General features: G+C 42.4%; 3 protein-coding genes across 7 annotated transcripts in view; 2 read left to right on the top strand and 1 right to left on the bottom strand.

Annotated features, from left to right (window-relative positions):
* Window positions 1-2,648, top strand: part of shroom1 (shroom family member 1) — a 31,534-nt gene extending 28,886 nt beyond the window's left edge. For all 3 annotated transcript variants that reach the window (XM_034606640.1, XM_034606642.1, XM_034606641.1), the window contains exon 9: window positions 994-2,648. In XM_034606640.1, coding sequence (XP_034462531.1) covers window positions 994-1,248 — 255 coding nt within the window. In that variant the 3' untranslated portion in view covers window positions 1,249-2,648. The remainder of the gene's footprint in view (window positions 1-993) is intronic.
* Window positions 2,649-7,311: 4,663 nt separating this feature from the next.
* On the bottom strand, window positions 7,312-9,445 carry LOC117774641 (ankyrin repeat domain-containing protein SOWAHA-like). Its single transcript, XM_034607209.1, has one exon. The coding sequence runs from the start codon at window positions 9,316-9,318 to the stop codon at window positions 7,882-7,884; it is 1,437 nt and encodes a 478-aa protein (XP_034463100.1). The 5' UTR covers window positions 9,319-9,445; the 3' UTR covers window positions 7,312-7,881.
* A 1,990-nt stretch (window positions 9,446-11,435) lies between these two features.
* sept8a (septin 8a) overlaps window positions 11,436-27,054 on the top strand; it is a 36,265-nt gene continuing 20,646 nt past the window's right edge. For all 3 annotated transcript variants that reach the window (XM_034606007.1, XM_034606006.1, XM_034606008.1), the window contains exons 1-4: window positions 11,436-11,465; window positions 20,357-20,471; window positions 20,687-20,882; window positions 23,927-24,113. In XM_034606007.1, the coding sequence (XP_034461898.1) occupies window positions 11,436-11,465; window positions 20,357-20,471; window positions 20,687-20,882; window positions 23,927-24,113 (528 nt within the window). The remainder of the gene's footprint in view (window positions 11,466-20,356; window positions 20,472-20,686; window positions 20,883-23,926; window positions 24,114-27,054) is intronic.

Below are 27,054 nucleotides of genomic sequence, written 5' to 3'. Positions count from 1 at the left end.
GTGGAATAATATGATACAGTGAGTGCGGCTCATTACGCTCTGCTGAAAAACAATCATGAGTGTTGGAAGTGCGCGGCTGCTCCCATGCCCTCAGATATTCTCTCCTTCTGTTTACTTTAGAACTGCAAACAGGCCACTTGGGAAAAGTTGAAGGGTGACTTTAATGGAGTCAAGGTTTTCCTGCCGTGTGGAATTCAAAACACGTTGTCAGGTTTATCTGAGTTTAATTGGCCATTATTAGCTTATCTGTGTTTGAGCCTGAAGATTTATCAGACAATTGGAGACCATTATTCATTTATTGCAGTTTGTTTCTAAATGGTTTAGTATATAGACAAAATCATTTTTGCTGTCAGTCATTAAGGTCTGTTATTCTTCCTCACACATCGTCGTGAGTGTGATTATCTCTGATTATCCCATTTGAGTCTGAATCCCAGTATTTTTCAGCATCAATTTAGTTTTGCATGGATGCCTTCGATTTCTAGATTTACCCCTGAAAGGGCTCTTTGTTGGTTTGTCCATCTGTAAAAGCCCGGCTGAACGTGTTGCGTACTGAGGGCTTGTTACAGGGCTCATTTGTTTTCCTGCTGTTATCAGCAACACTGGTATTTACACTGACTCACCGAAACTGCAGCCTGGTTTCGATGGCATTTATATCTACCCTGCCCTCTGTTGACACAAGGAAAGACTGCACCTTCTGACCTGTGGCTGTTTGAAACATGATCGGACAACTTTTACAGCTTGAGTGACATATCAGCTTTCAGTTAAAAAAGCAAATCTGACACTTGTGGTTGAAAATAAAGCTATTTTCTTAGATATCTTCATACTCTGTCCTTGTAAAAGCAGGATACAAATAATATTTGAAATATTATAGACAACTACTTGTAAGCAGTGAGATCTAACGTATGTCTTTGTCCCCAGTGTAATATAATAATAGTATAATTTAAGCTCAGGGATGATTTATAGTTTTCCTCTCTCCTCATCTCTCCACTCCAGCAATCTATGGACAGTCGCCACCGTCTGCTGTGCAAACAGAGGGAGGATGCCAAAGATCTGAAGGATAACCTGGACCGCCGAGAGAACCTGGTCTCCACCTTCCTGTCGCGCCAGCTGTCGGCCGAGCAGCTGCAGGACTACCGGCGGTTTGTCCAGACCAAGGCCTCGCTGCTCATCCAGCAGAAGGACCTGGAGGAGAAGCAGAGGCTGGGAGAGGAGCAGCTGGAGGCGCTCTCCAACAGCCTCCACCTTTGAGGGAGCTGAAGATTTCTCCTCTCGTTCTTTACTTGCCTTGAAATAGGAAGTGCAGAACTTTTATCTGTGCCACATATACATGGATTATAAATGTGGGAGCTGATATCCCTAACCCTTCACACCCTGTCATGACTTTCTTTTGTCCTTTTAAAAGAAGAGAGCAGGGGAAATGATCATGTAGTTCAGCTCTCCTCTCACACCCACAGGCTCTACATGAGATGAGCATTAAAGACTGTTGAGACTGAAGCTCGATGCCTTTCTCCCCCCCCCCCGCGGGCGCCCAGGAGGCTCACCCACTTTTCCGCCCAACGTCCCTCTCAGTCTACACAATCTGCATCGGAGGACTCGTTGTACTCGTTTCCTTTGACTTTAAACAGAACGCCTGTTTTCTGTTTCTCTGTGTGCCTTGCTGTTGCTGTGGAGCGTTTTCCATTAGAGCTGCTGTGTGGAAACTTTGCGTCCCCTGTTAGCTATTCAGTAACTGTCCTCCTCGTGTTTTCATTAGGATGATGGTAGTGCTCCAGCCCTGAATCTGCACCCGTGGAAACCTGTTATAAGCTTTAAGATTGTATAGGGCTTCAGTGAAAGAGAGTGGCCTGAGGGGGGCGACGTACTGTGTCGTGTCAGTAAAATGTACAATAGATGTAGAAGATATCATCTTAATGTTCTTATTTTTTTATGTTTCAAATTAAGGCACTAAAAACCAAAAAAGGTGAAATGAAAAAAAAGCACTTTGTAATGATACATAAATGCACATTTCTTCAAATCAGTTTTCTTTTCAAAAGTAATTTCAAGTGAAAGCCTTACTCCATCCAGTTAAACGACTTTTTTTATTTGTTATTTTACTTATTCTGTTTGTTTTGTCATGAATTTTAAATAGGAATTTACCGTATGTTTTATTAAAAAAAGGTACATGAGCACACACGGCAACAATAAGGATTGAGTTCAAATTCGTTTCTGGTTAATTTCTTACTTCACGTTATTAAGTTTTGATGATTTCATGCTGGAGCTACTTCCTCGTACTGAGGTACTGAACCTCTTCAAAGCCGTTTGTAACTAAGCAACGATTATATCAACGTCTTTGTCGCAGAAGTGACACGTGATACTTGAAATTACTTTTTTAATAAGCGGAAAGTCCACAATCTTCACGTCAGGTGTCTTAAACAGATTCTTTATTCACTACCTCCACAGCGTAGCCCCAAGTAGACACATCGAACCTTTACGTTTATTTAAACACATTAGTAATTAAAAAGCTCTTCTTGACCGCCTGAAAACACAAATCACTTTCCCCACAAGAATCTCACATCTTTGAACAGCATCTGTACTTCCTCATTGATATTTGTAATTAGTGTTTGATGGCTGTATTTAATTTCTTTTGTATTGATTCCTCGACCAGACACATGGGACGTGTGTGTGTGTGTGTGTGTGCGTGTGTGCGTGTGTGCGTGTGCGTGTGTGCGTGTGTGTGTGTGTGTGTGTGTGTGTGTGTGTGTGTGTGTGTTTGAAATCATGAATTTTGTCTGGTTGTCAGAACAGAAAAGACAGAACTTCTCTGTGTTTGCTGCGTTAGTTTTCAACAAAACTCCTATGAAGTCATAAGATTATCAGAATATTTAAGTGATCCAGTGAATGGGTTGACAGTTGTGTATATTTATTGACTAACAACAAAAAACGTCGAACAAGTGGACAACTAAAAAGCCAGTTTTCCTCCAAAAGAGGAAACTCCTCTACCCTGAGAAATATTATCATGTTTTTAGCTAAACGGTTTCACCCCCCTGCCCCTGAAACATTTCTGTGGAGATTTACGCCTGTGTCCCTCAGTTAGCTTAACAAATGTATGTTTGTTTTGGCCTTTGTGCTGACGCAGGGCCGAGGGTTTAGAAAAGACTCTCGTGTTGTTCCCTGCAGCGAGCTGGAATTCCTAAAGTATGCAAAAGACCAACATTTTGGAGAAGGCGAAGACTGCGAGGAAAAATACTCCCACAAGGAGCAGCACATGGATAAATACTCATTTGTTTTAGTTGTTGGTGCATGTGCAGCAAACATTTGACAACAGCTCAGGTAGCAGAAAAGGTGGCTGTTTTTTTTGGAAGTAGGATTATACTTTAGTTGGGGGGGATTTTGTTTCGAATGCTGCAGGCGTGTGACATTGATATGAACAGAATCTGTTTAAAACCCAACAAGGAAAGACATATTTCAGTGAGTCCCAGCTGGTGGGACGACAGCAGAGACATTTCTAAATCCATGTTTGTTCTGCTAAATTTCACTCCTGTTTTCTGTTGAGAGTGTGAGTTGTGTTTTTGTGCCTGTGTGGAGTTGTACATTCCATGATGTTTGTAATATTGTGAATAAATTAAGCTCTCCCTCTGATTCTGGTGTTTTTACATTTCTTATTTTTTTATTCCACAGGGAACTTGTCAAAAGTAAATTTTTCACTCATCGGAGCAGGAGACACCTGTGATGAGGTCTAACTTTCCCTCAGTGGTCAGGTTTATTCAGAGTTCATCTCTGCCCTCTGTAGGCACATAAACACACTGCCTGTGAGAACCCAGTAATTCACTGTTTTTCCTCCTACATTTAAATTCTAATGTATTTGTTGAAACAATTCTTCATCGTATTCACACCTGTAAATCATTTCTTGTAAAGAATATTCCAGTCAACGTAGAGGACGGGATAGAAAAAGAAAGTTTGTAAATGTAAGAACTAATGTTCTTTCTGTTGGATTATGTGAGTTCGGGCATGCTGCCTCCAGAGTAATCCGCATTATGTTGTGTGTGTATATATAAAGTGGGAGATTTTGTTGTGGATTAATTCTGCACTGCTCTCACTCATAGTCAGTGTTGGATATAAATGTTATTAATATTTTAAATGTTTCACTGGCTTTAGGAGAATAATTTGACACAGGAAATGAACTTCTTCGCTTTATGAGATGAGAATTATTGATTGGATACCGCTCTCATATTGTACAGCAAATACTGAATATTTACTTAATATAATATTGTGTGTTTAATAGTGTGTAAGAAAATGATCTGATGTTGGTGACGCATTGTATCTCCCTCGTCTCTCTCACGCCACTCGGCCTCGTTTGCTCACAGCGGAAGTCCGTCCAATTTGTGTGTCAGCGACAACATAAGCTGATTAAAAGAATGAACAGAATGGGTTGAGAATGAAAAATGGATTTGGTGTTTGGCAAGTAGAGGGCAGGGAAACCCCAGGAGGCCGGAGAGAGACAGTGGACAGCACTTAGCGTAGACCTCCATCACAATCATGGCAACAGGGACATTTAACACAACACGGGGGAATTCTAAACAAGAAAGATCTTTGTCACACACTAATTGCATGATAATCAGGTTTAGCAGTTGCCACATAGGCGTAGCATTCTGTGTGTGTGTGTGTGTGTGTGTGTGTGGGAACAGGGCGGCCTGAGCGCTGCAGCAGCACCTCTGTCACATTGCTGGATAATGAGGTGCTTTGTCCCTCTGTCTTAAGAGTTATGGTGGATGAAACATCAACGTCAGCCATGACAGAGGCAGAGATTTTATTTCTTTATTGCCACCACCAGAATAATTGTGTCATTATCTTCAGGGTCTGCCGGTCAGTCAGGTTATTTATCTATAATCCGGTGACTCAGTGATTATTCAGATTAGTGGCTTCACTTTTCGAACCTGAACCCTGAACTCCTCCATCAACCTTTACACACAGATCAGTGGTGACGAGTATCAAAGTGAAAATGCAGATTGTAAAACTGTGCTGGTTTTATATCACCGTGATTTAATGACTCTTCATTTCAGCAGATGTTTCTGTTCAAGCTCTGCTATAGTCAAAGCTAATTTAACTTGTTTACAACTAACACACACACACACACACACACACACACACACACACACACACACACACACACACACACACACACACAGGGGAACGGTTTAGCATTCCGGACCCTCCTCGTTATTTTGACACTGACAGTGCTATTCAAATTGGGTCATGGTTAAATGGGGGTGTTGTGCTGGACTAATTGAGGCTTTTCTAATATTCTGACCCCAATCGAACGATGAAAAGAAAATTACTAATTAACTTTAACGACAATCTCAACCATTACCATATAATTTAATTTGCACATTTTCAACAATGTCAGAGTGTCAAGTGTTTTTTTAAGCATCATTAAAAGTGCTATACAAATACCATTTTTATTTCTTATGTTATGGCAGGACTGATGTATTGGGCTGCATTACACTGTCCTGAGTAGATTGTACAGATGCAACTTTTAAAGGAGCCATGGAGAAACAGGTCAGAGGATTTTATGAACCCAAGAACATTACAGAAATTACTGATTTACCGCCTCCATATCGACAAAAACGAGAAACCAGTATAGTAACTTTCTTGCCAATAATTAAAGAAGAAGATTGATATCACTCTCATGTCTGTGTGTTCGGTGCCAAGCTGAAGCCAGGAGGCAGTTAGCATAGCTTAGCATTAACACTGGAAGCAGAGGGAAACAGCTAGCGTGTCTCTGTCCAGGAGCTCCCACACTACAAAACACCAATTATTATGTTACATGTGTTGAATCAATATACTAACGCTACACTAACAGTGTAATTTAACATCATGGTGTTGCAGCGTCTTTGATTCAAAGGACTTACATCTGGCTCATGTTGCTGACCATGTGCTGGCCTTTCTCCTCCGGGCAGCAGCAGCAGCAGCAGCAGAAAAGAACATTTGCTTAATAACACCTCGAGGCTCTGAGATGAAAACATCGTCTTGACGTAAAGACGATGTACGCTGCTGGGGAAGTGACATCATGAGACATAAGACGACTCGGGGCGGGGACGGGGGGGGACGGGGAGCAGTGGGAGAATGAGGGTGACCACAGGATGCAAATACCATTACTAAACACTGCTATTGCTTTTCTGCTGACTAAGCACGTCATCTTCGGCAACTTGTCGAGTCCTATTTGGTGACACGTAGTCATATCTGTTGAGGAAGAAGAGCAAGGACAGACAGGACAGAGAGGGGAGGAGGCAGCAGCGTCACTTCTGGAGATGAACGCTGCTCTTCTCTTTCTGCTGTTGCTTGGCTATTAACAAACACACACACACACACACACACACACACACACACACACACACACACACACACACACACACACACACACACACACACACACACACACACAAACACACACACAAACGTTTTCACTTCTATCTTAGTGAGGATAGAAGTTTAACCTTAACCATCCAAACTAAATGCCTAGCCCTAACCTTAATTCTAACCCTAAGCCTTAAATCTTAACCCTTAAACAGCCCTTAAAATGTCCTTTTTCCAAAAATGTCCTCACTCTCTATGGTTAAAATGGTCCTCACAAAGGTATAAGTACAGGAACACACACACACACACACACACACACACACACACACACACACACACACACACACACACACACACACACACACACACCTAATTCTAGCCCAAACCCTAAAACCAAGTCTTAACCCTCAGAAAGGCCTTTGTGAGGACCATCCTAAATGTCCTCAAAACTTTAAAATGTCCTCACATTGCTGGTAGTGAACCAAAATTGGCCTTCATAACTATAGATAGACACACACACACACACTTTCAGACATGCATGTGCAAACACACACGAACACACACTCATCCCCAGACAGCTGCTCATCTGGCTGAATCACAGCCGTCTCAACAAGCCACAAAAAAACATACCTAAGCCGTTTTTCAGGCGTTTTGACACGTACAGGGAGTCTAATGATTTATGAAATACCCACACACACCTTAATGAATAACACAGCCTCTGCCCTTTTTTAGTCAAATGTATGTGACTCAATAAAAACCCAGTGTTTGTTTTCTTCCAGGGTAAAACCAGCGGACGTTCTCTTTAACGCTTCACAGCGTTTAATTATTCATCTTTTATAAAGTGAAGCGATGAGGCAGAGAGTTTTCCTAAAAGCTCCTCAGAGACACAAACATTTCACGGTTTTATGAATTTATTTTGTTTGCTGCTACAGGTTTCATTCCCCCATAAGTCAACCCCCCCCCCCCCCTTTCTTTTTCTGCATCAGGAAATCGAGAGTCTGACCGTTTCACAGTTCTCGGTTCAGTTCTGACTCAGAGACGAAAACACAGGGGAACAAGTCAAGTCTTTTTTAAATCAGTAACAAACTGTCTCTGTTGTAGATTCATTTTCTTTTTACGACAAAAATAGATTGAGAAATTATTCTTTGAGAACAGCCATTTAAAAATCAAGTAAAATTCCTGAATGATTGCAATAAATACAAAATTGGTGCTGTTTTTTGTTGCCTGAACTGAAATGCTACAATAAAAAATTATTCACTTTATATAAAATTATAATAAAGACTGAAAGACTGAGAAGACCAGGAGACCACAGACGATGATTAATAAGTCTGATATTTTCTGAGTCACGTCTGATTCACAGTTGGAAACCCAAACCTTTAGATTCACCTCTTATAAGAAACCTAATGTAAAATGTAAAAATCGATAGAATTAATACTTCAAATCATTATTATTTTGAGTATTGTTCAGTTTTTGTGTGTGAAAGAAGGCCAGAAAATCAGTAAAATGTCAATATACGTCTTTCAAGTGAGGCAAGAGAGAGTTCTTCCTTTAGATGAAAGCTTCTGACAGGACTCTCTGTCTGAAACCGCTGTCCTCTCTCTCCTCGCCGGGGTCGTCGCTCAGGGAGTAAAGCGCTGACCTTTGCTTGGGCTTCTTCTTGAGGCCCGTCACGTGCGGCTGGAAGAGACGGCTTATTGAATGCAGACCCTTGGGGAGATCTGGGAACAGCTCCGGCTCTTCTTTCTCAGGCGGGGACGTGTCCGGAGCCGGCCGGGCCTTGGGTTCACTCAGCATCTCCCTCACACTCTTGGAAACACCCTTGTGCAGATAGTGGTAGGCCCTCTTCCCGCAGTTGTCCCTGACCCTCACGTCGGCGTTGTGCTCCCCGACCAGCGTGGCCATGATGTACTCCTGGTCGTGCAAGGCGGCAATGTGCAGAGGAGTGTAACCGCCATGTGTCCTCGCGTTAATGTCGACTTCAACTCCCCCCTGCCTCGACAGGTCAACAATCTTGGTGAGCATGTCACTGTTTCCACACTTGGCTGCCCAGTGCAGGGCGGTGAACCCTGACATGAAGTCCCTCTTCTCGGCCAGCTGGCTGTCTCTCAGCAGCAGGCCGTACGCCTGGCTCCAGTGGCCGGCGGCACACTTGACCAGCCACTCATGCTCCGACTGCTCCAGGGGAACCAGGGAGGGAACCCTGTTCTCTTTCTGCTCCTCTGACGCCTTGGTGCTCTTCACCGCCCTCCTGAGCTGGGGTGAGCCCACGCTGCCGCCAGTCCTGTCCTCCACTGAGGGGGGTCTTCTCTTGTACCTGTGGGCATCTGGTGTTGGACTTTCAGGAGGATCATCTGGTTCCACCTTCAGCTTGCGGACCTCCACCCTGGTGGAGCTGGGGGGCACTCTCAGAGGCAAGGCGAAAGGTTTGCTCTTGATGGTTTTGGACTTTGTTGCTTCACCCCTTGTAAAGCAACCATCTCCATTCTTGTCCTGGCTCTGGATCTCAAAATTCAGCATCCTTTTAACCCTGACGTCCGTGAACTTGGTCCTCTGCAGAGCCAGCTGTATAGGACACAGTAATTCCGTTGGGTTTTCACTACTTTCACTCGCCTCACCCAGGTCAGGGACATCTGGCTCGTCTTCTCCAGGACCCGCAGAGCCCTGGTCCCGCACAGGTAGGCGCTGCTGCTCACCTGTCCCCGCCGGTCCTTCGCTTCCCGGCTCCTCCTCGCGGCTGCTCTCCGTCTGGACTCCCTCCAGTAAATGCTGGTACACATTCTTGACGACCACATAGCGGACGCCGTCGATTTCTCTGACGACGGCGACGTTGTTGACGAAGGTCTTGAAAAGCTCCCTGTTCCGCTCCTTCTCCGCGGGATCCCCGCAGTCCACGGAGCCTTTAAACTTCCTCACCAGCTCGGACTTCTTCACTCGGCCTCCCTCCGATACGAGCAGAGACAGGACGGACTCCTGCGTCAACGACATGATGGTAAAACTTCTCAGGCTCCAGGCTGGTTCAAGTTAAACCGTGTAGCTCCGGTAATGGACGCAGTGTTACACCTTTGTCCCGGAGTCAGGGCAGCACCTCCACCTGGCCGCTCGCTTCTTCTCCTCCTCCTCCTCCTCCTCCTCCTCCGCACCTGAAGGAGGCTTTTTCCGGGAAAAGTGCGGACGTGGATATGATATGAATAAAATATGCAAACCTTCACCTGAAATAACAAGTGGAGTTAAAGTGTCTGTTCTGTGCTGACTCTGGAAAACTGCAAACCATTTCTTTCTTTCTTTTATTTGATTCGTTCGTTCTTTCTTCCTTTCTGTCTGTCTGTCTGTCTGTCTGTCTGTCTGTCTGTCTTTCTGTCTGTTTTTCTGTCTGTCTTTCTTTCTGTTTTTCTTCCTGGGTTAGAATTAACAGCCTCAATAGTATAAAAGCATATATAAAAGTAGATGATAACTAATTTGATATTAAATGTTGGGTTCCATTCATTTACTTAGAGTTATTCATAATAATAACAATGATGAATACTTTATTTACACAGAACTTTGTTATAAATAAATAATGACATAATGATATAACCATTTGCCTGCTATTAATAATTTAAATAATATACCAGTAGTCCTATATTCTCTCTAGTAACAAACACACACAAAAGAATAAATAAATAATTGAATAAATAAAATGTTATTAAATGTGTGAAAATGTCCTCCTTTGTTTATATGAATAAAATATGAGCCAGACTTCTGAATGTTCTGAAATATATATTTATTTGGCCTGGTTATCTCTACTTTATTTGGTTATTAAACTAGTACAATACTGTGTGTAACATGTATGTATGTGTGTATGTTTTTCTCTTTCCCCCAGTTTGGTGTGCATATGAAAATAAAGTCTTGAATCTTGAATCTTTACACATGAGTTCATTTCTGGTATGTCCTCTTTTTTTTATCGAAATAATCTTTATTGGCCTTTGTCCCATTGTTGTTACTTTAAACAAAGTGTCCTGTTTGTTTTATAAATATTATCATCAGCACCAAAGTCTTTGTTGTGACCTGGAGAACTCTTTGAACCGTGATGTCAGCATAACGGTGCAAAAAGCCCTCAGGGCACCAAGACTGCAATACCCACAATGCAACTAACACTGGGAATAAACTAAGACTATAAAAATACCAATAACACAGCTTGCTCTGATTGGCTGAGTCACATTGTAGTAAAATGTGCATTGTGCTTTATTCCCTTGTCAATGCATCACCTGAGCAGCAGTTTGGATTTCGTTGTATTCTGCTGATACAAAGACAATAAAGTCTTTCTATACTTTTCTACACTTATAAAATCTATATCCTGAGAAGGGGGACATATCCCACCCCCCCTCTCTACCCTCATCCCACCCCGGGATCGCTCCCTCCTGTCCGGGCTTGCAGCGTCTGAGCAGCGTCACATTCCTGGAGCGGAGTTCCTGAGCAGCGGCCATATTGGAACCTGTCTGTCCGGCCCAAAGATGTCCTCACGACGTCGAGATGATTCACCCCCATCCTGGCTGCATTTTAATGGTAGAAACCGCCTGGGAACACTTATAGGAGACTTCAAACTGGTCAAAGTACAGAATAAATCACAATTAACTCAAATAAAAGTCTTTATAATTAATGAGAAGGGAAACTATTTAAAAAAAATAAGAAATCGCGATAATTGGGCGGAGCGAATCGGGAACAACTACCTCACTCAACAACAATTTGTAACTCTTTAATTAATTTCATTTTAAACACCACCTAGCCTAATTATCATTTCATTAATATATTATTCTCCACTTTTATCAACGCCACATCGAGTCAAAACGAAGGAAATACACGACTCAGCCTGCAAACGAAGGGGAAGTGACGTGTCAGGGGTTCATCTTGGCGCCTAGCTGGCATGCTAGCCTCCCTCCCTCCCTCCCGGTGCTCTCGCCAGCTCTCCCCCGCCCTGAGTGCCTCTCCTCCCGTGTCACTACAGCCGCCTCCCGCTCACTCGCTAGTTTGGCACCAGGCTAGCACCAGGCTAGCACGGAGAGTCAGTCGAGGGCTGCTCCCTTTCGCCTCAGCTCGGTCACACTCACCGCCGCACATTCCGCACCATGGCTGCCACGGACGTTGACGTGTTCTCGGTGAGTGGAGGCGCATTTATCCGTGTTATTCCCCTTCCCACCCTGGGACACCTTTGCTAAGTGCAGCCCCGGGGAGAGAGAGAGGAGACTCCGGGTTGTGATTAGTAGAAGTGTGGGTGTTAGCCGCCGTGTAAGCTAACCGAGCCGCCTCCTTCAACCCCCCTGTCCGCTTTCTGGACCCCGACGTGGGGCTCAGTCGAGGCGGTGGCACGGGTGTCTGTCATGTTTTCTTTTCACCTCACACAAACGAAGACAACGCTGCCATTGTCGGGGCGAACAATGTGCCACGTAACGTTTATTGTCTGTTATTGGAAATCACGTATGGCTGAATCCAGGGGGGTGTAGCGTGTCAGACTGTTCACAGTTTGTGTTATTTACAAGTGGCTGTAAACAACCCGGTCTCCAAACGACACGTTAAAACATCCAAGTCACAACACTCAACAGCAAAACATGGGAAAATGCTATAAAAACAGGAGGTGGTGGCTTTAAAGTCAGTGTTGTTCACCACAGCCCCTGTGATGTGGAGTGACTGCAGGTTTTGTTGTGTAAAAACTGCAGTATTACTTTGAATTAGTACTTAATACTGCATGATGTGCTGCCATGTGGTTTTACTTCCTCTTCAGGGTTGTAAAATTATTTTCAAACCTAGTGGATGAAATGCTATAAAACAGGATATAGTTGTTATAAAGTCAATGCTCTGTACTACTGAGACAACTGTACATAATTTATGTATTTACCTGAGTTTTCTAGTGTAGAACTGCCATATTTTTTGGTTTTAGTCTACAGCACTTAAAACTATATAATGCCACAGTTATTAATTGGATTCGTTTTAACTTCCTCTTCAGGGGTGCAAAATTATTTTTAACTTAGTGGTTAAAATGCTATAAAACAGGAAATAGTTGTTTTAAAGTCAGTGCTCTATACTACTGAGACAATTGTACTTATTTTATGTATTTATCTGAGTTTTCTAGAGTAGAACTGTCATATTATCTGGTGTTAGTCTACAGCACTTAATACTTTATAATGTCCTAGTTGATATTTAGTTGCAAAATTAAACGTTTCTTTATTTTTAACTTCTTTTGTCACATTTACTCCAAAGGCCATTTCCCGCCAGATGTTGAGCAGACTGTTGGCTGAAACTTTGCTTCATTTCTCTTTGCATATCTCAGCAGTAGGTTGGTCACACAAGTAGATGAGAGTGGAATGCATGCATCCTGCATTATTTCCATTGTGCCAAGCCCTGTCGTCATTCAGGTGTAACCTTATTTTTCAGCTTTATCATGGTGATGCAACACAGGCTGAAGAAAAGGGCAACAACACAAGGTTGGGTAGGCAGCTCTATATGTGGAGAATTCACACAACAAAGCATGCGTTATGGAGAACTCAACATTATAGTGACGAGGCGAATGCACAGGGGGAGATTTCAAAAGGGTGATTAACTTTTTGGCAGATGCCTGAGGAGATCCTTGTGGTGTGGAATTGGACAGTAAGCAGCACTGAGCTGGAGGGATAAAGAGATTAAGAACACACTCCGGGCCACTCCTTCCATTTATTGGTGCAACTCATGTCTACGAAGAAAAAGAAGGAAGAGAGGATCCCAAATAAAAAGAGGATCCAGAGAGAGACATTGCACAGTTGACATTTAGGAACATGTCCAAGAAGGAGTTCGGGTTGGGCGGAAGACATTGCGGGTTTTGCGACTTCTTTAACTGTCTCTTTTGGGAGAGAGGAAATTGGAGAGCTGATTAATGAGAAAAATGCTGAGAATGCAGCGAAACAGGCCAGTGCGAGGAGCAGCATAGTTGCCTGACAGTCTGACTTCCTGTCTAACTTTCGGAACTAAGTGAGACCATATTGAACAAACTCACATGTGTGCCCGGGCAGTTTGTGTACAGGGCACGCTGTTAATTATGTGCAGCTATTGATAGGGATGTGTGGTTGGTTGCGTTGTTGTCCCACATCAATCCTGTCCAATGGAGGCTGTAGCTTTGGGATTACTTTCTAGGCCAGAGCTGCATGAGGTGATCAATGTAGCTAACAACTTCTATTGTTTTTTTTTCACTCGCTGATTGCATTCGAGTGCGTAGCATAAAGAGGATGCTATATGTATCGGTGGTTATGTAATGAAAAGGCCGCCAACATATTCATGTACACTGCTTGCTGACCCTGAAGAGTATCGTCTCTCCCGTGAGGCCCGCTTGCATAAAATTAAATTAGCTTCACAAAGTGCCTCAGGGCAGAAGATGTGGACTGACAAATTGTGGGGGAAGGCTTGTACTTTAAAAGAGTTGATTTGCTTGTTTGTGCTGTGTTGTTCACTTGTGAATTCATGATTTACATTTGTTCTCCAGCTACATTTATTTACAGAGTAATCAGAATCAGTCTGCATTTAATTTTTAAACAAATCAGAGGACTTAAAACACTGTACCCTAAACCGGAAACCTTAGTTACTGCTTTCCCCATCTGTTTGTTGATCAGGTCAGGTTGTAGGTCTGGTTTACTGACTGTTTGGTGTCATTAGTGTTGTTAGCTGTACATAGAACATGCAGGCCAAAATTGCCCAGAGGGCGAGTTTGTGAAATCCAGTGTTGTAGATGAATAATGACAGCCCAGCTGCAGCCTGTGGTGATGAGTCAATATCCATGTATAGAATAGGTTCAAGTGTTTTTTTCCTCAAAGACCAGTATGGAGCTCAAAATCATGACACTCAAACATAGCTTTCCAAATAATCTCGGCCAAAGCTGAATGGAGATTTTGAGGCTGAACTATTTGTTGTTGGTGTCGTAAAACCACCAGTGGTCCCTTTTAGTTTATCATAAAAAGAGTCACAGGTTTGATCCTGGTAGCACCCAGTGAATCCATCAGCAGTCCTGTGGCTTGTTAAAACTATGGGTTTACAGCTCAAAGGGCTTTTATTCTTATGTATTATTCGCCTTAAATGGGATGTAGATGTGTTTTTCATCAGTGTGGACACTATAAAAATGCTGCAGTTATTCATATTTGTTTCCGTTACATGGATATGCTGAACAAAGCAACTTGCACAAGTCATGAATTTGAATGTCAGTCTTGGCTCATTCGCCTGACACTGACATGGCTGAGTCAGCAGAGTGGACAAGGACCTAAAACCGATGGAAAGTAAAATAAAGGGATGGTCATTTTTCGGACATTTTATACCTTACAATAGTGAGTGTAATGCAAATTCAGTTGCGTTGTGATGTCTGTAAACGCAAAAGACAAAAAACTATTTGCAACACACGAATATGCCAGATTTCTGTTTGCATCCTTTGTGACACAAACACCTCACAGCGACTCGCAGAAGATTCTTAAATTACCAACTTCAGGCACAGTCTACTAGGATCCACATTTTTGTGCACTCTATGATTAAATCAACTTCACCTCTCCTTAGCATTGTGCACAGCTCGTCTAGATCTTGAAACAGGAATGCTTTTCATCTGACTCTGCATGTATAGAAGCTTAACATGCACATGAGAGGAAAAGCTGGCAAATCTAGGTCTGTGTCCGTTCAGTGAAAGTAAGGAAACTGCATATTTTTTAAAGGCCCTGTAAAGTGTGCTGTACATCTGTCCCATAAAATGGTTCCTGTCTCTACTCCCGTCTCTCTCACTCATTTTTTTATCTTCCCTGTTGGGCACTCAGTAGATGAGTAAACAAAGCTGAGCAGTACATTGCAATTGTTGTGCACGAGTGTACTGATAAGAAAATAATCAGATAAAAACTTGTTTGTCTATATGTGCTTGCGGATTCCTTGTCCTTGCGTCATCCGCATCCCAACCGTCAACATTTTTAACATTACAACATCACCATCGGCACAAGTAGCAGCAGGAGAACGGCTACAGCTGCACATGAGGGCAAAATCTGTAGGTGTGGTTTGAAATATTGCAAAAATAAATTCTTAATTGGTGGCATAAGTCGAGCTGTAAAAATGTTTGTGCCAACCCACTCCGATACCAAAAGCAGGATGTATCAGTCTAAACATTCTGACTTTATAGAGGACGTGAAGCTACACTTTCATAAGTCTACGTGACAGCCTTTGGACAGGAAGCACCATCACAAGCCACCTCGCTTAAAGCGTACTGCCGGTTCATGTGGCTTTATCACTGAGGTTACTGTGTATGTGGTGTCCGCTCCTCACACATACCCATTGCATCTCTAGAAGCCAACATCTGCCTGCAACACCAAATAAAGCTTATTTTGCCTACAGCAAGTAACTCATGGCTCAGTTCCCCAATTTGTACTCATCCTTTCACTTAACTTCAGGTGCATTTTTTTTTTTACAGTTTCTACTGTCCAGCCACGCCACAGGCAAGTCAGTTTTGCTACCGTCCAGTATTGGAGTGTCAAGTTTAAAAATTACTAGTCGGATCGAGGTTCAAGCTACTAGAACTCAAATCAAGATAAGGACGTCTCTGTAGGGATGCAACAATTATTTTCATTATTTATTTATATTTGTGCTTAGTAATCTACCAATAGATTAATCAAAACAATTAGTTTCAGTGCTTTTTTTTCCTGCTTCCTTAGTTGGTACAGCCATTTTCAGACATGAACTCTGGAAAATGTTTGGAAAATATGGTCTGGACATATTCTGGTGTTTGTTCTTCACAGAGAACACAGCAGGAAAATGTCCGTATGAGGGGTGGTGTCTAGGTAGAGTTTGTAGAAGGCAGGACATGATGTATAAATCTCGCTGTGGAAAGCAGATGTTTTTGTTTACAACACAGCAACATTGGTCCTTTCTCGCTGTCTTACCAAGTTGACACCTTCATCAGTGTCTTCTATATATATATATATATATGGCTCCTCTTTTTCAATTCAGATATTAGAGTTCAAGTTTTGAACTTGCCACATGTTCGAAACGTCCTTAAAATGGCTACTCACTCGCTGTGGAAATTTTCTTGCTGTATTCTCACTCAGAAATTTTCTGGACATATTTCTATTTTCTCATCATCTTACTCTTTTGGGTTCTCACATTCTGCCCCTCCTGAAGAATTCAAAGCAGCTTGATTTTCACACAACTCAGTCCAATTGCGACTGAGCAAAACATGTCAATCTCCAAAAAAACACCACTGCATCCTACACTTTGTTACCTAATTCATAAATATGCGTCAGAACGTGTATAGTAAATATGTATGTCTTCTATCATATATGATCTGGCCTATTAATAGCTGAATGTGGAAACAACATTTAAGGCAAACCAAAGTGCACCTCAATATCCTGTAAATATTTAAAGCCCTTTTCAAAGACCCCTCCCCCTCTGTTTACCCCCCCCCCCCCCCCACAAGCATCAACTGCAGCGGTGTGTGTCAAAGTCTGTCAGGTTGCTCCTGTCCGTCCAGTGGAGGCTCACTGAGGCAGACACAAGGTGCAAACACGGGTCAGACACCAGTCAGGTGGGAACACATGCCAGAAGGCGGAAGATAAGCTGAGGGGGTGATGGACAGAATAACAGCGGTGTCTGGTGAAAGATGGAACAACTGATTTGGAGGATTTTCGGGTCGCATCAGGGCTGTTCACAGAAAAGGTTTCTCCTAGTGGAGTTATCTTGGTTTTGTCCTCGGTTATGTCAGGTTGAGTCTGTGTCACATGCTGTATTTATTTAACCTTCTGGAAAGTTGTTGTCACAGTTGGCTGCCTTGTGAGCATAGTTGAAGGTTGAGATGATTAAGTTCATTGTTTTGACTCGTAATTCGAATGGCCGATTAGTGCTGGAGAAAATTCAGCGAGGGGCCTGTATAGCAGTGGAGTACATTGCAAATTGAAAGTGCTAATTCAGCATGGTTTTCATGGTGCAAGTTTGCAGACTTGTAAACCAACACAGGCTAAAAAACAAGCTAAAGTTGTAGCCTTTAACATAATTCATTCTAAAACTTTCTTTATGGACTTGAGGAGGATGCAAGTCATTTACTAAGCAAAATAAAAAAGGGGCCGGACATATTTCACTATCATTTCGTATATTAAAGGCTAAAGAATTTAGGATTTAATCTGAAACATGATGGAAAAATCAATTATCATTTAGCTTCTCACAGCTGACACTATAGAGCCCCTTTTTTCCAATGGTCAAAAAACCAACCAACACCCACTAACATCTGGCTTTTGTCTGCAGTGGGAATACATACAATTGGCGTTCACTCCTCGGTCAAATGACTCTGCAGTAGACACAGGTTTTACAGTTATGGAAACACATCACCTTGGGAAACGCGCTAATTTGTTTTACTTCTTTATTTTGGCAGTCTAGACGCTGATGCTGCACCTTTTCCAGTGCAACATTATGATACACAATTAACTTTTGGGTGCTGGTGCATAAATAGCCACAAACGTTTGTGTACTTATGGTTTTTTTTACATCTTGGGAAGAACATGCAACTGTGAATCTTCTGGCAAGAGCAATATTTCAGATGCAGTGGGGAAAAAAACTCAATCGCCTCTACTGGCAATGGGAAGGGATTATCTGTGTACCTGCTAATTCAGGTGTAAAAGCGATTATTTATTTTATTATTTACATCTTTGCATTTCTTTGGTTTCATATCAAAATGTAAAAAAGAAGGTGGTTCACATCAGCCATCAGTGAGCTGAAGCTGGCCCATATGAGTCAAGCCTCATTTCGTTCAGCGCAGCCATTTCCTGTTGGCCTGGTGATACGGTGGCCTGGGGACTGTGTTCTTTCTTGACCCAGGAGCAGTTACTCACAAGCTTTTCATTTCTGCCATAATTCATGCTGGGGCTCTTGTACTTTCTGAAGTAGCCTGCATAGATGGGAGAACAGATTAGTCACAGTTTTCTTAATCGATCTTGTTGGTTGGTAATATCCTGTATTTGCTGATTGGTGTAAAGGTATTAGGAACTAGGAAAGGCATCATTATTAGTGTTGTTATGCATTGTTGTTGAAATCCAGTAGGTTATGAGCACAAGATGGAAGAGACAGCTGGGGAGTAAATCATTTTCTGCAGTTCTTCTGTCTGATCCCTAAAAGATAACACTGATAGTCACGTCTACATTCTCTTTTAGTAACCCTCAGTCACGGACACAGTCATCAGCCACTCACATACTTTTACACAAAGATCATGTGCTAATGACAGGGAGGTCAATCCACAGCTCTCTCACGAATAAGAATATTTGGCATTTTTCTGAATCTGATTGACTTAAAAATACTTAAAATTTCTGGAAAATGTCTGGACTTCAGCACATGTGTGATTGTGCTTATCAAATAAGCTTGCCCCTGATGACATTGTCTTCAGGGGCAAGCTTACCTTTCTCCAAATGCCTTAACAGTTTTTAGTGTGTACCATGAGCTTTCAGAAGTGAGCTTATGACCTCACATGTAATCTCCCAGATTTGGAGCGTGGGACCAAAACTTTTCCCACTTACACAGACTATGCAGCTGCCACATGTGAAACCGGACATGAAACAGCCTTTATTTATCCTTTCCTTGATAAAAAAGGCAAATACAAATTATCAGCTTCTCTGATTTTAAACACTTCTCAGCAATCTCCAGAGTCATTGCACCGGTGTCCTTGCAGGCACGATACCAGAGGCCACACCCTCCCCCCTTCAGCAATCCAACCAGATATTGATACCTGAATTGCTATGAAGTATATTTCTTCCTTTTGCTTGATGTTTTACAAACCGCGACACATTTAACAACATTCAAGGCAGATTTACAGCTTGTATAGATTTTTTTTGTGAATTGAATGCTTGTGCTAACGTAGTGTAAGAAACTCCCAGTGCTGCAGCTCAGCTCAGTTTTGCTTAGCTCAGCTCAGATCCGATTACTTCAGCTGTGTTCGCTGACACATTATGCTCATTCTTTTTTTTTACACCTCATAATTACACACATGTATGAGTGTGTATATATATATTTAGTGCTCATCCTGTATTGTACACTTCCGTTAGGTTTATAACTCATCTGCAGTAAACGCAGAGCCTGCCTCCACCCCTCGGCTCAGCACAGCCAGGCTGCGTTCAGCTGAGCTCTGCTCTCTGGCTGCCTGCACTCGGTGACATCAGCCTCTAAATATGCAGTCCGTCGTGGCTGAGCCAGACGAGCTCGGGTGGCCCCATTCATCTCAAGGTGCCGTCTGCCTCCCCTCCTCTACAGTTCTCACACACACACGCTCCCCCTGCTCACCGGCTGTCTGTGCCTTAGTCAAGGTGGGATAGATAAGGGAGATCAGAGGTGAAACGCTTACAATCCAAAAGTGTCTGTCTGTTGATCTTCGATTTGTTGTACATCATAGTCTTTGAGGTTGAAGCTCCAGGCGGCTCCTCCCCAAATGCAGATTGATTACAAAAGTGTTTGTGCACTCTTGTGCAATAATGCACAATAGCTGTGGTGAATGCAGATCATTTCTGACTGATGAAGCTTGTCACACTCAGTTTGATTAGTTTATAAAATGTGTTGTTACCGAGCTTTGAATTAAGATGAATGGTTTCACATCATATATGTACTTTGCTTCTACTACGTGGCTGTGTTGACCCATCAGTGCTGAACTTAAAGAAAAGTTTTTATTCCCGTCTGAAGATATTCTCATTTTTCATACTCTGTATTAAATCACAGAATCAGCTCATCTCCCCGGTTGTTTCGTTCAAAGTGTGTGGAAATGTCTTTAGCTGCTCATGCTTGTGAAGGATTATTCTTGAAGCTCATCCTCACAGCAGGCCCTGCTCACTGAACTCACTGTTAGTTGATGGGTTTAACATCTGCAGAATGAACCAAGGCACTTTGATGTTAATTTGCATAGGAATGTGATGGCTTCAGCCTCTGTACCACCCAACTCTTCATACCTCTGTCTAATGTCTTCTCCTTGTGTTTTCCTCACATGCAGCCAGACTTGTGATCCTTTTTTAAATTTATTTATTTTTGTCTGATTCTTTCAGAATGAAGAGAAGCGTAACCTGACTTTGGGCGGCCATGTTGGATTCGACAGCCTCCCTGACCAACTTGTCAGTAAATCGGTCACTCAGGGATTTTGTTTTAACATTCTCTGTGTAGGTGAGTATCAAACGGCAGCCTTTATGCAGCTTGTGTGTGACAGAATGTGTTGCAACTTCTGAACATTTCTCTACTTCTGACATGATAGAAATGCACAGGCCACCCAGGTGTTGTTGTAAAAAGCCAAGTCTGAAAGCTGATGAATTTCTCCCCTCTCCCTCTCTCTCTCCCTCTCTCTGTCTGTCTCGTCTCTCTCTGGTTGCTGCCATCCTCAGGGGAGACTGGTATTGGCAAGTCGACGTTAATGAACACACTTTTCAACACTATGTTTGAGAACGAAGAGGCGAGCCATTACCAGAACGGCGTGTACCTGCGGCCACGAACTTACGACCTTAAAGAAAGCAACGTCCACCTCAAACTGACGATTGTTGATAGTGTTGGCTTCGGTGATCAGATCAACAAAGAGGACAGGTGAGCACAGTGAAATGGTAATGGATGATGTTAAGAGTGACGGGACTAGACAATACAAATAACCTGTGGCAGCATCAGCTGAGTTGCGATATTAATGAGAAGCTAGTCCTTATTCTGGAGCTGTTCTCAGAAGTGAACTTTGGAAACTTTGTACATTTTACTCAGAGACTGGCAGGAAAAGTTCTGGAGCAACGGATTTGGACATTTGCAATCTCACATACAGCCCGGAAAAATTTCCGGAAAATTTGATGATGATGACTTCAGTTCATGTCTGAAAGCAGCTCAGTCATTGAAATAAATCAAAGAATATAATTTTGAATGATTTGAATAATATATATAATTTAGATGTCTTAAAATAACCTTAAATAAATTTGACCCACTTTTAAGCCGAACTCAGAAGTTTCATGACCTGACGATCACCAAAAAAACATGGTGCATTTATTGCATCAAGACTGTTTTGATATATTCTGATAAAAAATACTTGTTATTTTGTCCAATTGTGCAAATACTCAGAGCACAGGTTTTGCCATCTATCTTGATCAAACTTTCCTTTTAGAAGTTGCAAGATGACAGTGTCATAGTTTTGCCTAAATTAGATCCAAGGGATGAAAATTTGAGAAACAGATAAAGACTAACATCAGTCCAGGATCCTGCACATTTTTCTTTTCTCAGTGGGATGAAAATAGGAAGAAGTGCAGCAGCAATAAAGAGGAAATAGATTTTTTTTTTCTAATCTAACATTCAGCTGTGGAATGGCTCGTTCTTGTTGTGACCTATCCAGCAAGCAGCACTCTCACGCCCTTTGGTAGCAGCTTTCTCTGCTGGCCGTATAAAATCAACATGCTGAAGGAAAGACTCCTGCGGCAGACTGTACATGCACACAGAGAGGGCTCCCAAAGGTCAGAGTTGGTGCATTCCACAGAGAAGATTGAAGATACATGCGATGGGAGTGAACAGACGACTGTAAACATGGTTCTGGCTGAGGAAACAGAATCAATGTTAACTTGAATCTCACTCTGAGCTGAATAGAACATGGAACAGGTTAACCAAGACGGTTGGTTATGTCTAAAGAGCTTATACGTAAGCAATAATTTTGGGTTACTGTTGTCACTCGTATATAAATCAAAGATCTAATTCATGTCCGTAACTCTAAGTTTGAAACAATGGACTCTCTAATTGTGGATGTTATTTTCCTTTCTCTGGTGTTTACATTGTTCCAGATTAGACAAAGAAACCACTCAATCAAATGTAGAAACATAAAAAGTAACACATTGGCTTGTTAATCTCACCACTGGGAGCTGGAGTAAATGTGAAAGCAGAGGTGACACCAGCTGGAATCAATGAGCCTGAGGTATTTGTGTAGTGGCCAAGCATAGCAACGTAATAGAGACTGACCGATTTATCAGTTGGCTGAAAAATATGAGCCTTTCAGACATATTGGTATCAGGGTTTATTTTTGCCAATATGCAAGCTTTTATTTGATTGAATAAACGATGCAGAAAATATGTGCATTTATATTTACATTTGATGTAAAAGGGATTATTTTTAATTTTCTATTGTATTTTCAAGTACTATATATTTGGTTGCATGATTTTTCTTTTTCTTTATAGTAATTTATAATGGAGTTTATAGTTAAACTGTAAAATATCAAGTTTTTATTAACCCTAACACATACTACATTGCATATATCGGCCGATATTTAGAAGTATATGTTTTACTCCCTTATACTGGTATTGGCTCCTAACAATCTTTAACGGCCGGGCTCTACAACATAAGGAATCCACATCTGTGCAGGAGCTAGAGCAGCGTCTGTTGGAAACATATTTTCGATGTTGGGCTGCTGGAATTGTGGATAGTAAATATGTTTATTGAACATCTCCAACACAGATTATTCCAACCTCAGAGATAAATTGTCCGAAAATGCCATGTGGTGTAGTGAGAGCTAAACTGTGACTGTAACTTGTATCTATGGTGACAAACAATCAATTCACTTGAGAGAGACTTGCATACGTGCAGCTATGATGCAGTTTATTAAATATGTGGCTAATTGTTTAATGGTCGTTGAATCCCCTTTAATGTGTCTGAACTGAAGTAAATCAACTATAGCTGCAGATTTCTTCAAACAAGCCTAATGTGAATGTAATCTGAAACATCTCTGAGCTGTCTCATGATCCTTCCAGTTAGACTGGTGCCTGCCACAAACTGTGCTGCTGCACTAGCGAGCATACTTTTATCATTTGTAAAAATCACTTAATTTGATATTTAGTGACAGTTAAACTTGATAATTGCTGCAGTGAGAGAGAAGTGCAGAATCACACGGCTCTCACAGTCGGCCCTAATTGAATTGTCTTGTTTTGTTTCACTCATTGCAACTAGAAGTGTGTTTACAGTGCATCCAAATGGAAAAACTGAAAACATTCTTTAGGAAACACCAGGAAGAGACATTTGTTACTGTCATTTTAGGAAATATGATTGTATTCATGGGATCTGATGATAATGTTTCTGAATGTTTTCTAAATCAGAAATCCTGACATGTCCCTTAACGGTGAATTTAACGGACTTTTTGATCGATTTTAGTGAAATCTACTTTAAAAAACTGCAATTCAGCTGCATGTTATCTTTCTTGTCTGAATGCCTGCCTCCACATGCAAAGAGCTCACACGAAAATATTACATAACTCTTGATATTTGCAGATTGTCTATTCTTAATTTTCACTGATGTACTGTTGATACTGTGGAGTCCACAGGTCATCACAGTGCTGTGAGAGCGGACAGGACGTTTTGCAGCCTCTGTGATTTGTTTCATCCAGACTCTCATACACTGGACATAAATTTCATGCAGCATTAAGCTGTACAACTCTAAGCTGAAATCTTGGCACAGAATCAGATCACACAGTTTCTGCAAACATAGCTGTCTCCAGTTCTTTTCCCCAGTGACGAGTCCATATTCTTACCAAAGCACAAACAAGAAGACAGATACAGTATTTTGTGCTTAACCAAAGTCGTAAATCCTCACAGTTTTCTCTTTGTCTCTCTTCTTCACAGCTACAAGCCCATCGTCGACTACATCGACACTCAGTTTGAAAACTATCTCCAGGAGGAGCTGAAGATCAAGCGCTCGCTGTTTAACTACCACGACACCAGGATCCACATTTGCCTTTATTTCATCGCCCCAACAGGACACTCCCTCAAGTCTCTGGACCTCGTCACTATGAAAAAACTGGACAGCAAGGTACACACAAACACACATCCATATATTTGCATACGTGCTATTCTCTTCCCCTTTGGCAAAAAGCACACTCCCAGTCATTTCCCATTGTCTGTGAATAGTATCAGTGCACTGAAACCCGATCTCCCTTTTACTGTGACCAGTGTGCGCTCCACTGAGACATGGAGATCTCTGATCCCCGAGCAAGGGTGTGGACTCTGTGTCCCAAAAGAATAAAGCTGAAAAGTAAAAGGTTTCAGTGAACGTGCAGAGCTTCCATTTCAGCGCACAGGATTTCAAGACTAGTTCACATGCCGTTCTTTGGCGTGAACTCATTTGGCCGTTTCTATGGAAAAAGATTTGGACGCCAACAGTCCAGATACTTGGGAAGACCTGCTTTACTCTGTTGAGGAGGCAGACGTGTCACATTTTTTAAAGTCTCATCCATCAAATACAAATGCATTCAAGATATAGTTGAAATGCATCCTTGTTGTGCTGTGTTCCAGTTTGACATGTTTATAGGACAACACAATGCTCTATACCAGTCAATAGTCACATTCTGAGTCATATGGATTTGTGGCTTTTTTTTGTGGCTCTTGTGTGAGTATTACTACACAGATTATTGGTGTATACTGGAGGTACCATCACTGGCGTGGCCTCATTTAGACAACTGGTGGGGAAAATCTCATCACAACAACACTTGGAGCCAGACAGGAAGTAGGGGGGGGGGGGGGGGGGGGGGGGGGGGGGGGGGGGGGGGGGGGGGGGGGGGGGGGGGGGGGGGGGGGGGGGGGGGGGGGGGGGGGGGGGGGGGGGGGGGGGGGGGGGGGGGGGGGGGGGGGGGGGGGGGGGGGGGGGGGGGGGGGGGAGTGAGGCTCAGTGGGGGAAGGACAGGGTCATGAATGGGAAGGTACGTGAATTTTAAAGTCTAAGCTGCAGCCATTTCATATTTTAATTTCGTGGAAAAAAACGGTGATAGTTGATCTTTGCCGAGGCTTCTCTTGAATTTTTCTATTAAAGGTTGAGTTCCCCAACCCACCATATTTCTTTACTGTCAGGTATTTTTATTCCCCTTTACAACACACTTGAATAAGTTCTACCTGTTGACATTTGTTCAAATGTTTTCGAGAACTGCTCAGTGCCATAAACACGTCTAAAAGCATTCAGAGTGGTTTTTCATCCTCAATCATGGTGTCAAAATGTGGTCAGTGTGGAAAACACATGTTCCCAAAGCGCAGAGGAGAATGAGTACAAAGACAGAGCCAGATAAGTGAAGATTGGGGTTTGACTTTAGGCAATAATGAGAGAAGAAATGTGTGGAACAGGATTTTTGGAGACATTTTAGCCTTAATCTGCATCTACCAACACTTAAACAGAGAAAACTGCATGAAAGGAATAAAGTAGCATCTATCTCCTCTTTGCTACATCCTCAAAATGTCCGTGACCAAGTGAGTGCTCTGTGACGCTGACTAAAGCTACATCATTGCTCGGGTTTTGTTTTCCCATGGGCCATTGCGCTTTCAAAATAGGTTTGTGCCAACAGTTTGCATTTTACTGCCAAGTTAACATTTGTTGCCAGATTTCCAGACTTTCTCTGACTCCCTCATTGACTTTTTTTTAAAAAGCACCCAGCAATAAATTTATCGACTTCTTTCTGGAGAAGACAGTCGCCAGTGCTGCCCTGCGAGTGAGAATCGGACCTTTCTCCGCGTCTATTCATTTCAGCGAATGGCACAGAGACAGAGTTTGTTGCCCAGTCTGAGGCTGTGCGCTGTGTGAGAGACAAAAGTTCACACATGCACCGCATCCCTGAACTTTTCTAGACATCACCCGGAGGAGTCGTGTGTGTGTGAACGCACATGTCAGATGAATTTTACATCAAACAGACTTTACCCTGCCGGCTCCATAGCCCAAAATGTGCAAACAAATAAAGCAGTGAAACCGGCTGACACGAGGCAGAATGCAATTATTTTGCAATGATGACATGGAAATGCTAATTGGTGTATTGTAGTTATACAGCAGCTACATTCTCAGTTTTGCTCATTGAACAAACATGGTCCAGCTATATACTAGGTTTTCACCTTGTTGCCTTTGTGTGTGTTTTTGTGCACACGCTTGTTTACATCCAGCCATTCAACTGTGCTACGGTTCACTAATCAAATTTAAATACATCAGTCAAATGGATTTACCGCTCCCTCACTCTGAGGGTTTTTGCATTCTGCCGCCACAGTCCTTCAGTGTATGCATATGGTACAAACACTGATAGCCCTGCTGTAGGAAGGACAGAGTGGCAGCTTTAGGCCTGTGTGTGTCTGTTGATGCAATGATAATAAATCCAGAACAAAGCAGATGGTCAGCTTGTGATGGAAAACCTGCTGGCTTACCTCTGCCAACTGTCGACGCACGGCTGCACATCTCTGCCACGTCTCCTGGAACTCTTCAAAATAGTGACCCGGCTACCTCAGTCAACTCACTCCGATGGGTCACTTTATAGTTTTATTAGCAATCCAGGAACATTTTCAATTTGTTTGTAATGTTTTAACGCACAAATTCTTTATAATAATCTTAACATCCTTAAGTATTAAGATAATACTTGACCATTTTGATTTATCCGGACACATATGACAAGAAAAACTCTGCATTTCTTAATTATCCCCACGAGAAGACCTGACTTGTGTTCTGACGTGAGAGGAAAACCTACACAAACCCCAAAAGATGGGTCTGAGATCCAAATTCAGGAGGTTTCTTGCTGTGAGGTGACAGCGCTGACCACGGAGCCTCTGTGCCGTCATTACCAGCCAACAGAGCGATCAAAACCTGCCACCGTGTGTTTGCCAACTGGCTCCTGACACCATCCAAACCACCACACGGCCAACTCTCTGAACCCTCTGCTTTGAACCGAGTCATGGTAGCTTTCCTGAGCCAAATATATTATTTTTATCTCTTTTTATATGAACCACAGAAA

This window comes from Hippoglossus hippoglossus, chromosome 14 (genome assembly GCF_009819705.1).
Source record: "Hippoglossus hippoglossus isolate fHipHip1 chromosome 14, fHipHip1.pri, whole genome shotgun sequence".
Classification (NCBI taxonomy): Eukaryota; Metazoa; Chordata; class Actinopteri; order Pleuronectiformes; family Pleuronectidae; genus Hippoglossus; species Hippoglossus hippoglossus.
This window is presented reverse-complemented; position numbering and strand designations above follow the sequence as displayed.

Excerpts from the sequence above, each read along its gene's own strand:
- LOC117774641 (XM_034607209.1), bottom strand. The coding sequence starts at position 9,318 with ATGTCGTTGACGCAGGAGTCCGTCCTGTCTCTGCTCGTATCGGAGGGA.